General features: G+C 34.0%; 3 protein-coding genes and 1 pseudogene across 4 annotated transcripts; all 4 read right to left on the bottom strand.

Moving 5' to 3' along the window:
- Positions 1 to 522: 522 nt before the first annotated feature.
- On the bottom strand, positions 523 to 2,663 carry AT4G05470 (RNI-like superfamily protein; the record flags this gene model as incomplete). The annotated part of the gene is made up of 2 exons (NM_001340555.1): positions 523 to 1,075; positions 2,251 to 2,663. 2 exons carry the CDS (start codon positions 2,661 to 2,663, stop codon positions 568 to 570), a joined length of 921 nt encoding a protein of 306 aa, NP_001319875.1. The 3' UTR covers positions 523 to 567.
- Positions 2,664 to 3,273: 610 nt separating this feature from the next.
- Positions 3,274 to 5,269, bottom strand: AT4G05475 (RNI-like superfamily protein; the record flags this gene model as incomplete). Its single annotated transcript, NM_001203754.1, has 2 exons — positions 3,274 to 3,811; positions 4,878 to 5,269. The coding sequence occupies 2 exons, from the start codon at positions 5,267 to 5,269 to the stop codon at positions 3,274 to 3,276; spliced, it is 930 nt and encodes a 309-aa protein (NP_001190683.1).
- A 3,086-nt stretch (positions 5,270 to 8,355) lies between these two features.
- AT4G05490 (RNI-like superfamily protein) lies at positions 8,356 to 9,564 on the bottom strand (the record flags this gene model as incomplete). The annotated part of the gene is made up of 2 exons (NM_116787.1): positions 8,356 to 8,914; positions 9,200 to 9,564. The coding sequence occupies 2 exons, from the start codon at positions 9,562 to 9,564 to the stop codon at positions 8,356 to 8,358; spliced, it is 924 nt and encodes a 307-aa protein (NP_567296.1).
- A 4,436-nt stretch (positions 9,565 to 14,000) lies between these two features.
- AT4G05495 lies at positions 14,001 to 14,462 on the bottom strand (annotated as a pseudogene). The gene has a single exon.
- Positions 14,463 to 14,945: the final 483 nt, after the last annotated feature.

Raw genomic sequence — 14,945 nt, forward strand, 5'->3', positions numbered from 1 at the left:
CTATAACCGAAAGAACCGAAACCGAATGGATAATAACCGAAATATTTTGGGTAACCGAAATATGTTGGGTAACCGAAAATATCCGGAATATAAATATATTTTTAAAAATATTAGTTATTTCTATACTAAATAACTAAAAATAGTTGAAAATATATACAAAATGGTAAACGTATTTGAAAAATAACCGAAAATATCCAAAAATATCTAAAAATATTCAAAAATAACCGAAATATCCGAAAATATTCAAAGCAAAATAACAAAATGGATATTAAATTTTAAAACCGAAAGAACCAAAACCGAACCAAACTTTCAAAATAACCGAATAGATACTAAATTTTAGAACCGAAAAACCGATAACCGAATGGATATAACCGTAACCGAATGGATAAATGAATGTGCAGGACTAGTTCAGGAAGATTCAATATCTAATACCAATAATAGTCATTGGCATCATAGAGAAAAGAGGAGACATGATCACATGGAACGAGTTCAAAAGTTGATAAGACGATTAAACCCAACCCTGTTTTTCTCAGAGTATCCACATGTCTTCATCAGCTGAAGCACAACTCACACACCATTATATGGGTAATCTGCGGTTGAGTCACCGGGGCGTCTCAACTCTTTGATCATCTCCAAACATCGCTTCTCAAGATTCCCGACAAGGCTAATCCTGAAACACTTGCGTACATCAAGGTGTTCCAGGTGAGGACAACCGTCGAGAATGGCATTCAAGCCTGTGTTGGTTAGTCTGTTAGCCATAAGCTGGAGGTGGTGTAGTTTGGGCATGCTTTCAGCAATTGCTAAAGCATCATCATCACATTCGAGAGGCCCCATATCGTCTAACACGTTGCTGTCATACTTGTCACTGGCTGGCCATAGGCGGCCTAAGGAGTTTAGCTTCAATGTCTTTAGCTGTGGGCAAGCGTGGCCTATAGCTTTTAAATCCAGTTTTATACATGAGTGAGTGACCTCGAGGGTTTCAAGCAATGGAATTTTTGCAATTGCGTTCACAACTCCTAGTTTCGTCACCCTTGGAAAGCACATTCCAAGTCCAAGACTTCTCAGATTCCTTGATCTGCAAATATATGAGTTAAATCATAAACTATAAGAAGAAGAAGAGCAATATGTTCTTAAAAAAAACAATAATAATAATATTAGAAATTCTCATAGTACTAATCAACTTAGAAGCATGTAATTAACAAACCATTTGTTTCAATTGGGACCTAAAAGATCAAACTCTAAAGATGCTTTAAGCAAGTCTATGATAAGAATTCTATAAGTTGATAATCTTCTAATCTTTTTATAATTATAATAACCTAACTACTTTTTTCATTATTACCATGACAAAGGACAAGTAATTATGTATGATATAACAGTAACTATGTGAAACAAAACAAGACCCGATCGAATAAGGACTATATTATAACATCATCATATCAACGGTGACTTCAAAATAAAACTGATGCTTTAAAATAGTATGCATATCTAATCATATCTATGCATACATTCTCGAGTAAAAGTAAATGTATACATATATATCCAAATTCCTTGGCTTAAAAGATCAAAGTGTAATGATGCTTTAAGATAGGATCTATCATAAGAGTTTTATAAGGTAATGATATTCTTATATATGCTAATAACCTAATTACTTGTTTTCTATAACCATGACAAGTAAAATATATATATGATGATGATGATAGAGTAATAACGGTGTGAAACAAAACAAGACTAGAATAGTGTAAGAACAAAGGACTATTATAAATTTATATATAGCAGCGTCATAGCATAGAAATTAGCCTCATATCTAAAACACTATTAAGGCATGAAAATCTAAAACAACTACTATCTAAAAACACTATAAAAGCATGAAAATTATCCTTCATATATATCTGTTTATATCTAACCCAAACGTAGTAAAAGAATATCCAAAGTCCATTCATAGCAGACCGCCAGATCCGGTAAAAGGAAAAAAACATGATAAACTGAGTTTAATTAACACATAATAAACCGAACGAAATCAACGATTATAAGTTATCAAATTTTTGCCCTAGCTAATCCTCAGGAGAAAAATGAACAAACACATTTTAGAGATTTCTTTTCTGTCAAAATATATGTACTAGGACCATTTGTGTCTAATTCACAGACAGTGAAATCAAATAAAAGCCACATAATTCTCTAAATAGCATTTGGAGATTTCCATGAAAAACCGTTCAAAGGTTGCTAGCGTGCTTGCGAAGGGAGAGAGAGAACCTATCGGTAATGTAGCTGAGGAGAGAATCGCTCAAGAAGTGTTCATCAACGTTGATCTCTAGCAAGCCACCCTGGCTGAGATCAACAATGTGACGGCACATGCTCACGAAATCAAAGTTGTACATGAGGCAGTCTCGCGTGTTGATTTTCCGCCACATCGAAGGGTCTTTACAAATGCGTCGCCACTCTTTACACACCTTCTGAGCGTTGTCCAGTATATCAGTCAGGCTAAGACGCAGCAGGATCGAAGTCGTCAGCTCCGGCGGAAGATCCACCCAGTTTCTTCGCTCTTTCATCAGCAACGACTCCAACGTAGTGGAGGTTGTCGTTTTCTTGTTTCTTCCTTCTTCATCTTCTTTCATGAACAACGACAGCAACGTAGTGGAGGATGTCATTTTCGAGGAGGCTGTCATTTTTGAGGATAAGATTAGGTCAAATTAGTGAATAAGAAGTGAAGTGTATAGTTTCGGACATTTGAGCTTGCGTCTCTCATTGAAAATTTGGTCGTTGTAGTATACGGTAAGATTCATGCCACGTATTACGTATAATTGACTCAGCAACAATTGAAGAGAAATAGAAGTCACGTGACTCCACTTAAATACTTCTTCTTGTGAAACCTTTCACCTTCTTACTTTAGCTTCTCTATTTTTATTTTTTTACATTTTCACATGCTCGCAATGGTGTCTTCTTCACTCTCCTGCCGTCCAAACGTAACTTTGTCCTCAAGGTTCATAGCAAAATCCGGAGAGGCTTGCCCGAATCTGTTAATAGCTTAAAATCACGCGTTCAAAGCTTAATAAGTTTAGAAGGAAATAAGGACTTTGTACTACCAACAACATAGAGAAAAAAAGAGGAGATACGAAGGAGTTCATAAGTTGACACAACCAACAGAAACCACATGCTCTCTGCATTGTTCAGAAAATTTCAATATCTAATACCAATAATAGTCACTGGCATCATAGAGAAAAGAGGAGACATGAACGAGTTCATAAGTTGACAAGACCATCAAAAGCAACGATGTGTTCAATGATATCGAGATGTAATCATCATCTGAACCACCATTGACACACTGATACTATACGGGTAATCCGCAGTTGAGTCATGGGGCCGTCTCAACTCTTTGATCCTCTTCATACATCGCTTTTCAAGATTCCCGACAAGGTTAATGTTGAAACACTTGCGTACATCAAGGTGTTCTTCCAGGTGAGGACAACCGTCAAGAATGGCATTCAAGCCAGTGTTGGTTAGTCCGTTACCCATAAGCTGGAGGTGGCGTAGTTTGGGCATGCTTTCAGCGATTGCTAGAGCATCATCATCACATTCGAGAAGGGGAATGTAGCCTACCTGGCTTATGTCATGGGCCAGCTCTGAGCCTAAGGAGTTTAGCTTCAATGTCTTTAGTTGTGGGCATGCATGGCCTATTGCTTTTAAATCCAGTTTAATCGAGGAGTGGAAGATCACGAGAGTTTCAAGCAGTGGAAGTTTCTCGATTCCGTTCATTACTCCTTTGTTCGTCATTGGTTCATAGATTGAAATTCCAAGACTTTTCAGATTACATGATCTGCAAATAATTACGTGAAGAGTTAAATCATTAAGAAGAGTAACAACAATCTGTTATTGAAAACAACGAACAAACACAATTATAAATTCTTATAGTACTAACTACTAATCAACTCAGAAGCATGTAAAATATGAAGAACAAAGCATAACATGTCACAGACCAATGCCTTTGAGTACATATGGCTTAAAAAAAATCAAACTGTATGCTTTAAGCAAGTCTATGACGAGAGTTCTATAAGATAATGATATTCTTATATATGCCAATAACCTAACTACTTGTTTTCTTTAACCATGACAAAGTATATGTAATTAATTAAGTATGATGAGAGTAATAGTGTCAAACAAAACAAGACTAGAACAATGTGAGAACAAAGGACCATTATAAATATATAACAGCGTTATAGCTAGCAACAATTACTTTGAAAAGAAAATTTGAAAACATTTACTCTAAAACACTATCAAGGCATGAAAATTAGTCTTCATATATATGCATATCTAATCATATCTATGCACATATTCTCGTGTAAATGACCAAAAGTAAATGAATATCCAAAGTCCATGGCTTAAAAAATCAAACTGTAATGATATGCTTGAATCAAAGCTATCATATGAGTTTTATAAGCCAATGACATTCTTATATATGCTAATAACCTAACTACTGGGGTTTTTCAACAATTACAAGTAAAGTTGTATATGATGATAGAGTAATAACGTTGTGAATTGTGAAACGAAACAAGACTAGAACAATATTGTGAGAACAAAGGACTATTATAAATTTATAACAGCGTCATAGGATGAAAATTAGCCTTGATATCTAAAACACTAATAAGGCATTTACTCTAAAACACTATTAAGGCATGAAAAGAATCGAAAACATTAACTCTAAAACTCTATTTAAGGCATGAAAAATTAGCCATCATATCTGTGCATATCCAACCGCAAACGTAGTAGTACATGAAACTAAACTTTCAATCAATGAATATCTAAAGTTCATTCTTAGCAGATCCTGAGGTCTGGTAAAAGAAAAAAGACATAATAACTTAGTTTAACTAAGAGAGAGAGAGAACCTATCGACGATGTAACTGAGGAGAGAATCGCTCACGAAGTGTTCAATGTTAATCTCTAGCAAGCCACCTTGGCTGAGATCAACAATGTGACGGCACATGCTCTCGAAATCGAACTCGTACATGAGGCAGTCTCGCAAGTTGATTTTCCGCCACATGGAAGGGTCTTTACAGATACGTCGCCACGCTCTGCACAGTTTCCGAGCGTTATCCAGTATATCAGTCACGCTAAGTCGGAGCAGGATCGAAGTCGTCAACTCCGGCGGAAGATCCACCCAGTTGATTCGCTCTTCATCGTCTTTCTTCAGAAACATAGTGGAGGTTGTCCTTCTCTTGTTTCTTTGCTCTTCATCTTCTTTCATCAGCAACGACTGCAACGTAGTGGAGGTTGCCATTTTCTTGTTTCTTCGCTCTTCGTTTTCTTTCATCATCAGCAACGAGGTTCTCATTTGTGAGGATAAGATTAGGTCAAATTAGTGAATAATAAGTGAAGTGTACGTAGTTTCGGACATTTGGGCTTCTGTCTCTAATTGAAAATCTGGTCGTCGTAGTATACGGTTCGATTCATGCCACGTCTGATTAGGTCTCAATAATCCTGAAGACTCAAGCAAGTCCAGCCACACATACTTTTGCCACCACATCACTGATATCGTCACGAACATTCTTAGACTCGTTTTTTTTTTTTTTTTTTTTTTGACTCGTTTCTATTTAAGTGTAACGTATCATTCCGTTTGTTTCTTTTCTTTTGATTTAATGCTAAGATTTTATACCAAATAAAAGTTTACAGAGTAATCTAGCAAGAACAAATTAAAACTTATTTAACAAATTTAAAAACTTAAAAAAGTTTGGTTAATATTTTATATATTATCAGTTATATTTTTTGGCATACTTTCAATTTGATAAATTAAATAGTGAATAAATGATAAATATATTTAGTTAGATGAATAAATAGTTAAAGTTTAATGAATAATATGCAAAAATAGGTGTTAATATTGCATCATGATTTCAATACGCGCTAACAAATTCAAAATAACTTCAAAAGAATTTTCTTTCATAGTTGATAGTCCTGATCACTCAAATTAGGAGATGCCAATGAGACGCTTCACTTGGAAGAACATTCAGATTATGATTCTTCAATTATGGTTACTTCGAGCATGCGAGATTTTCAAGAAGTGGTGCCGTATTGTTCTTTAGTACTGGATATGAGGACTCATGGTCTGCTACTCACGTGGAGTAACAAGCGGGAGGAGGGTTTAGTTAATAAGAAGCTGGGTAGAGTTCTTAAAAAATCAGAAGGAAATAAGGACTTTGAAACTACCAACATAGAGAAAAGAGGAAACATGAACTGGGTTCATAAGTTGACAAGACCAACAAAAACCACATGTTTTCTCGTCAATGTTGAGAAAATTCAGTATTTAATACGAATAATAGTCACTGTCATCATAGAGAGAAGAGGAAACATGAACGAGTTCATAAGTTGACAAGACCATCAAAAGCAACCATGTGTGTTCAGTGGGAAAGCGTGGCCTAGATAGTTTTCAAATCCAGTCTAAACGATGAGTTGAAGAACTCGAGGGTTTCAAGCAATGGAAGTTTTCCTTTGTACGTCGTCCTTGGTTCATAGGTTGAAAGTCCAAGACTTTTCAGATTTCTTGATCTGCAAATAATTATGTGAAGAGTTAAACCATAAACTAAAAAGAAGAATAACAACGATATGTTAGCACAAAAAAATACCATAATTAGCAATTCTCATAGTACTAATCAACTCAGAAGCATAAAAATATGAAGAGCAAAGAATAACTGTATTGATGCTTTAAACAAGTGTATGATATATAAGCTAACGATATTCTTATTATATAACTACTTGTTATCTTTAACCATGATAAAGGATAAGTAGTTAATTAAGTACGATGAGAGTAGTAACTGTGTGAAACAAAACAAGACTAGAACAATGTGAGAACAAAGGACTATTAATAGATTCATAACAGCGGGATAGCATGGAAATTAGCCTTCATATATCTAAAACATTATTAAGGCATGAGATTCGAAAACATTTAATTACTCAAACACTACTAAGGCTTTAAGCAAGTCTATGATATATAAGCCATCTTAAAATTTTGTTATTTGTCATTTGTTTTTTTATAATGAATATTAATTTTTGATAATTGATTTGCCTTATAAAATTATGAATACCTGAATTTTTTGAATCTAATAGAAGCGGGTCGGATATAAATTTTATACTATATATGTTAAATTTGATAAAATGATTAATCTCATTTTATATGGATGATCTGTAATGGATAAATGTGGTAAGTTATAGATGATCTATCTCAAAAAAAAAAAAAGATGAACAATTAGTTAAAGTTGAATGAATGATATGCAAAATATATATTGTGTTATTTTTTTTTGGTAAGATATATGCTGAGTTATTACAACAACGCAGTTTAGCTTCAATGTCTTTAATTTAGCCGTGGACAAAAATGTCTTATATAACTTTGAAGTTCAGTTACACCACCATTATTGGTGGTATCTTAACCAAATTTTAGGCTAAGATTTGTGAAAAAAGTAAAATTATATAAGCCTAAAAATTCTTATATAAGAGCTCTTTCTTCACAAATCTTAGCATAAGAATTTGGCTAAAATACCACCAATAATGATGCTCTTATATCCACGAAATGGAAGTTTTGCGACTGCTTTCACAAGTCCATTAGGCACCATTCGCCAGCACATTGGAAGTCCAAGGCTTCTTAATTAGATTACTTAATTAGACAAATAATTAGGTAAATCATAAACTAATTAAGCAGAATAATTTTCTTCATAGTACTGACCAAATTAGAAGCGTATGTTATGAACAATATGTATTGTTTAAATTGGGTTCATTAACTAGTACATGTATGAGACATAAGAGTTTTATGAGCGGATGTTCTTCTTCTGCTAATAACCTTCTACTTTTCTCATTAACACAAAGTAAGTGTGATGACTCATGAGACATGAGCTAGAGTGACAATGTGAAATAAAACTAGTTACTGCAACATGCATGACTTCCAAACGTTTCATCAGCGGAGGCACGGAAGAAGACGACGGACAAGAGGAGGAAGAAGCCATTCAGTGAAATAATTAAGAAGTGAAGTACATTTTTTTGACGAAGTGAAGCTCTATCAAGCTTTTCCCATTGTGTGTCTCTAATTTACGATTTGGTACTCAATAGTATAATGTATTTATGAAAATCAAATCAGTCTAAAGTATGGTAAGCCCATTGTTTTGAGAATAATATTATGGCTCTAGGCCGATAAAAAGCTTGGGACTATGTTCTTACCATGTGATGGAAATTACAAGCTCAAAAGTAAAAGTGGACTCACACGTCCACTGTAACTAGGGACTTACTGAAAGAAAGAGGAAATAACGAGTTCATTACCACTCACCATTGATAGTGTCAATTCAACATGTCTCCTTAGTAGTCATAATACAGGTCTGAATGATCTTAGAAGTCAGCTGACCTTCTGTAGCCGTACTCAGTGTCATCGCTACCATATGAGTAATTTTCCTCTTCTTCGCCTTTTTCGTCTTCTATCGAACCATTATCGGAGAAAATGACATAATTGTAATCATCAAGTACATCATTGGGGCATCTAAAATCTTTGATCCTCTCCAAACATTGTCTCTCCAAATCCCCAAAAAGGTTAATGTTGAAACACTGGCGTAAATCAAGGCATTCCAGGTGAGGACAACCGTCGAGAATGGCATTCAAGCCAATGTTGGTTAGTCCGTTACTAATAAGCTGGAGGTGGAGAAGACCAGGCATGGTGTCAGCAATTGCTAGAGCATCATTGTCACTCTCATTTAGATGACTCCAAAACCCCACTAGTTTCAATGTCTTCAGATTTGGACAAGCCTGGCCTATAGTTTTGAAATGCTCTTCTTCGATTGAGCAGTACAAAAGCTCGAGTTCTTCAAGCAATGGCAGTTTCACGATTGCTTCAAAAATTCCAACACTCGTTATTTGACCACCTTTAACCCTAAGACGTCTCAGATTACTTGATCTGCAAAGAGTTGCAATAATGAGTTACAACATGATCTATTGTTTATAAGAACAAAAATAAAGTATCTCCTAGTACTTATCAACTCATAAGTATAAGAGACCAAGTAGCTGCAAAAATTCGTGAAAACAATTCTAAGCTATGCAAAGTTGCCCTAATCATTAAGATGGTCGTGAGTTTTTGCCCTAATCATTCCTCACAATGGAAAAGAAACGTTATTATGGTTATTTCATTATATTTCATATAATAAAATTTGGATGCTCGTGAGTTTAAGGGTTTATAAAGAACCTCTCGGCCATGTAGTTGAGTAGAGAAGTGGTCTGAAAGCGCCACTGATCAATGTTGAACTCAAGCAAGCCTCCCTGGCTGAGATCAACGACGTGACGACAACAGGCTTCCATAGCGTAAATACAGTACAATCTTCTCAGGTTTCTCATGTCGATTCTACGCCAAATCAATGGGTCTTTAGAGACGCGTCGCCACGATCTGCATACTTTCCGAGCGTTTTCAAGTATCTCCAATGGGCTAAGACGGAGTAGAATTGAAGACAGCAAATCCGGGGGTAGCTCCGCCCAGTTTGAAGGCTTTTCTTCGCCTTTCATCACCGGAAGCTGGGAAGTAGCCAACGGCGGCGAAGACGAGGAAGTAACCATGTCTGAAAATCATAAAATGATGTCAATTCTGTGGAAGTTAAACAAAGACAAGTAGTACTTTTCCACTGACCTTTCGGCTTCCTTCTCTAATTTACAATTTGGTCCTCGTAGTATTATGTTTCTATGAGATTGAGTGCAGGCAAAAGTATATTGAACTGAAAACCCCAATGTTTTTACTTTTTACAATAATATTATGGGCCTGGGCCGGTAATTACAGTATGAACTTCGACGAGTTGGGTTACTTCGTTATCTTGATATAATATTTTTCTCAACAAGAGCTTTGTGACCACAAAAATGTTAAATCTGGTCAAAAAGCTAAACTAAGACAAAGAGAGAGACACACACACGTCCGTCTATTAGGCAAGAATGAAGTATCTTTAACTCTCTCTCTCTATAAAATTCTATATGCATGACATCCCAAAGCACTACCGCTCCATACGGTTTCGCTTCCTTCATACAGTTTTTAATTTGACTTCCTCAGAAAGGATGAGAACAAGAGATGGATAGACTTTTTCAGGATAGAACAACAAAATCACCAACTTCACTTGTTTTTTGTTTTTCCATATCATTTCAAAATCTATCTTTCCATACCATGTTTTGCCATTGAAATATTTTTTATCAGAACCCATAAATTTTAAAAATTTGGATCGTAAAAAGTCAGAATCTCAAATGTTCTTCATCATTTGTAGATCTTAAACCTTATTTCTCTTCTTTGTGCTTTTTTTTCAGTTTGGTTTGTTATATAATTTGACTGTCTAAACCCGAACCGGATCGTACCGGTTTGACCCTAATAATAATGCTACATTCATGTACGATCACCATAAAATTGATAATGAGAAACCAACCAATCCGAAAGTAAGAACAAATTTACCTCTCAACACAATTATTTGCAGAAGAAAAGACAAATATAAAGACACAAACAGTTTTTAAAAGAGACACCAACATAATCAAAGTTTCAACATCGTGATCTAAACCATTTCAGAACAACAATCGAACAAGAGACTTATCGAAATAGGCACAACTACGATAACTCAAAATATTATTGTGTAGTCTACAAATAACCAAGAATCTAAGAACACCTCAAATGATGCATCTTAGGTCTATCTTAGACTAATATCTTAGAATTAAATTTTAAAAAATAAAGGGTGAGTTAAAAATCTATACATGCACCATCAAATAATTAAGAATCTATACATGAAGACCATTTATTTTGGTAATTTTTTCAACTAAAATCTATATAACAAATATATCCCTATAAAGAGATATGATAAAAATCAGGATAGTTAGCAGATAACGCATTATCGAGATAATATCGTTAGTAAAATATGGATGGAGTTTGATGAATGGATGAAATGACATGGAGTACAAACCAACTTAATATGTTAATAATATATTTGACGATATAAACAAATTTTCATGTATTGAACCAATGTTTAGATTTCAAAGACATATATATATATATGCGAAGACGATAACATTATTATTAAAAAGTAACAAAATATTTAGCATGAAGAGCAAAAAAGTTGACTTGCGACTGAATAATCATGTAGAAAAAATACATGCATCAAAATAGTTAGCAGATAACGTATTATCAGGATAATATTGTTAGCAAAATATGGATGAGGTTTTGATATATGGATGAAAAAACTTAGGGTACAAACCTATTTAACCTGTTAATAATATAGTTGACGATATAAACAAATTACCAGCTATTGAACCAACGATTTGATTTCAAAGATTTTATAATTATGGAAAGATGATAACATTATTATTAAAAGGTAACAACATATTTAACGTCAAGAGCAAATATGATATAGGGGTATAAGAGTATTTTCATGATGGAGAGAAAAGGCTCAACAGTAGCTTTTTCTGACACTTAATTTTGTAATCTTCTATGTATACAGAGTGATAATACCCAAAAATAAATCAAAACAGATTAAAAACTAAGATTTGCTTCTTAGCTAAGAGTTTATTATGAGTGACAAAAACAGTTATGTGTCATGTTCCAAAATTTTAATTTTAATAATTTTTAAGATGCAATTGGTTCTTAACCATTGGAGATGGTCTAAGTCATTTGGATTTAAATTATATATCTTTTAAAATAAAGTATCATTAAAACAAAAAAAAATAAAAAATAATGTTTAATTTCACTGAACAAATTAGATGGTATGACAGGTGTGAGTCGATATTAATACGAAACAGTATACAACGGGTGAAATCTTAGATATGACAATCAAAATACAATTATATCATCTTAAACACAAAATTAACAAAACAATGAAATGTATGTTATTGTTGAAATGTATGTAGATATAATCTAGATTTTAAATTAATGAAATGTATGTTATTGTTCCTATATTTTTAAATGATAAAATTCAAACATAGTAATTGTATACTTAATAATATACATATATAAGACTTGTTTTTTTTTTATAGATATTTGATGTTTATTTGAGAAAAGAAAACATTGAGTAGCTAAAATTCTTCTTTAAACTTGTTATCATTCAAACGTCATTACAAGAACACATAGCTCTGTTTTTCTTCTTACACACACTCATAGAGAAAGCAACAAACATTCTCTGTTACACCCACACGCCTACACCTTACCTACTACAAGACATCACCTTTTGTAGACAAGCTTCCTACTCCATGATTTAAGGAAAAAGCAAAAGATACTAAAAAGTACTTAGTTAACCAAACCTCTAGTTGTAGTTTCTAGTTAGTTTCCCCAATTCCTTCTGTTTGGTTTTAACAACAAAAAGACATCACTCAACAGTTGTACATTTAGAAAATACAAACCAAAAAATCTATTTTTAATCTACTAAACAAATTAATTTTTCATTTAAATATATATATATATATATGGTTCTATGGTGTACCTCAGGCTAAAATCTAGTTTCTAACTACATAACAAGAAACAATTGTTTGTACTTTAAATCTACCACACTATAACATTTTATTATGGGATTTTAGAATAATTCAAGTGATACAATTTGTTATAAAATTAATGTTTTCGATATCAATCTTGTATTCTTTGCTTGGATAATTAATATTCAATATAATATAATAGCAGATTAGTGTCACTAGTGCAAAATTTGGCCATGTGATGCAATTCCATGTAGAATAGACATGTTGGTAAAATAGTTTTTGTCGACTCATTGTCAATTACTGACAATATTGTGTATCCGTCATATACTAAATCTTCAATTGACCAAACAAAATCTTGATCACCACATACATCAAATATAACTTCATCTTCATTTCTCCAAAAATTATTGTTAACTAATTCTCCAAGTAATTGTAAATATATAGGAGATGTACTTTATGTTATTTTCGCAACAAGTAAACTCCCCACCAAAAAGAGGATGAAGATGTTTTCCAAACCTGTTTTGTGCAATCCAACCTTACGTGCTTCCTTTCTTTGGATCAACGGTGAAGTTGGGAAGAAGGGAGTCGATGCTTTCACCGAGACAGACATCAAGGGACTCACATAGACGAGCCTGCGAGCTTGAGATATCTTATAGAAAATCTGTCTTATGACATTTGCAAATGTATCAAGTTAGCAAACACTCTGCCAAAGGATTACTATTGAGGCATGAGCGGCTTTCGGTTTAGTATGGCTTATGTATGGCTGGCTTTTCTAGTATTTGATGAATGTTTGGAATTGTTTTAATGGTTTTTAGATTATTGTTTTCGGTTTATGCATTTTGAATTATTGTGTGCAAATTTTCCTATAGTTTTTGGATTATTGTTTTCAGTTTATGGATTTTGATTTATGTTTTTTAGAATTTATATTAGATAAAATTTGTTAAAAAAAAAGAGACATAGATAACTTTAAAGTCTACAACTAGAGACAAAAAAAAAAATAAGAAATCCACAGAGACAAAGGAAATTGATGAAGTGCTACGGGGCTGTTAAACGGGGTTCTCACTGGGATTTGTATCCTTGTTGGCACTATATGTAACCTACAACTTGAGGCCATAGCTTCTCGGCGTTAAGGCATGAAAAACGAATAGAGGCAGATGGAATGGTGGTAGCGTGAAGAGCAAGCAAGTGGACTTGTATCTTTTTGAGTGCATTTTCTTTATTTACCCTATTACTACTACTTGACATTCCTTTGATGATATCTTTTCGTTTCAGTTTTATGAAAATTATAGTTTTTAACAATGTTTGATATTTGTTAAAATCTTCTATATAATGAAAAAATAGTATTTTTCAATAAAACATTTTTTATATAGTTAGTTAATTACATTATATGTGATGGTCCAACATTAGGATCTAAACCGTTGCAGAACAACAAATGAACACAACACTTATTGATGTAGGCAAAACTACGAAAACACAAAAAAATCTTTGTTTAGCCTTCAGATACCCAAGAATCTAACTCTTCTTGCTTCGCTGAGAACTCTCAAGTACGTCTGCTTCGACCAAAAGCTCAAGCAACTTCATCAGAACTCTGATCCTCTTTCTGAAACTCTTCTTCCGCTATCTTAAGAACCTGAAGCCAACCACTACCAGGACATCACGTCAAGATAATCATAAGGAACAGCTGTTTTCAAACCAGGAAGCACACTGAGACGGCTCTCACCAATCCTCAATTCCAATTCCTCACATTCTCCATGAATCTTCTCAAGTTCTTTCCATGTATACATCAATGGCAAAGTAGAACCACACCAAGTATTGATTTCTATTAGCTTAACCCTTCTCTCCTTCGTCACTTAAACATCAAAAGTGTAACTCTCTGATTCAAATTCAAACCTAATCTTATCATCAAAGAACTCTTCTACCAACCCCTTGAGCAACTCCTTCTCATTGAGAAGAACAGGGTAAAATGTAGTTACCTCACGCTGGCAAATCCCAACAAGCTCGTTAGATTTCACAAAGCATCTAAATTCCATCTCAGCCTTCAACGAAGGGTACCAGAAGCCAAAGATTTTCTATTCCAAAATGTAAGCCAAAGATTTTCTATTCCAAAATGTAAGAGCAATGGATTAACAGTGGCAAACCAAAAAAAAAAAAGAGAACACTTTGTCTTGTTTAAATCAGGACCATGTAGAAACAAAAAAAACATTCAAATCCATAAGTTGAGGAGAACACTTCATCAACAAAACTACTTAGATCAGCCCTCTCCTCATTAACGTACCAAAAATAGTGATTTTGCAACAACTCTGCTGGAAACATTGTCATCTTCTCGAACACGCAACTTGAAGATCCTAAGCGGTTAATGGAGCTTTGTTCAGCCTAGATTTCCTTGGAAAGACGCAAGGGTGGTGATATTTTGGGGAAGATTGAGAGGTTTAAGGCAGTCTTTAAACTTGGTCCTCTCTCACACTCATATGCTGTCAAAGTCTTATTTTCTGTGTATAAAATTCTACAATCTT

Source organism: Arabidopsis thaliana, chromosome 4, assembly GCF_000001735.4.
Source record: "Arabidopsis thaliana chromosome 4, partial sequence".
Lineage (NCBI taxonomy): Eukaryota > Viridiplantae > Streptophyta > Magnoliopsida > Brassicales > Brassicaceae > Arabidopsis > Arabidopsis thaliana.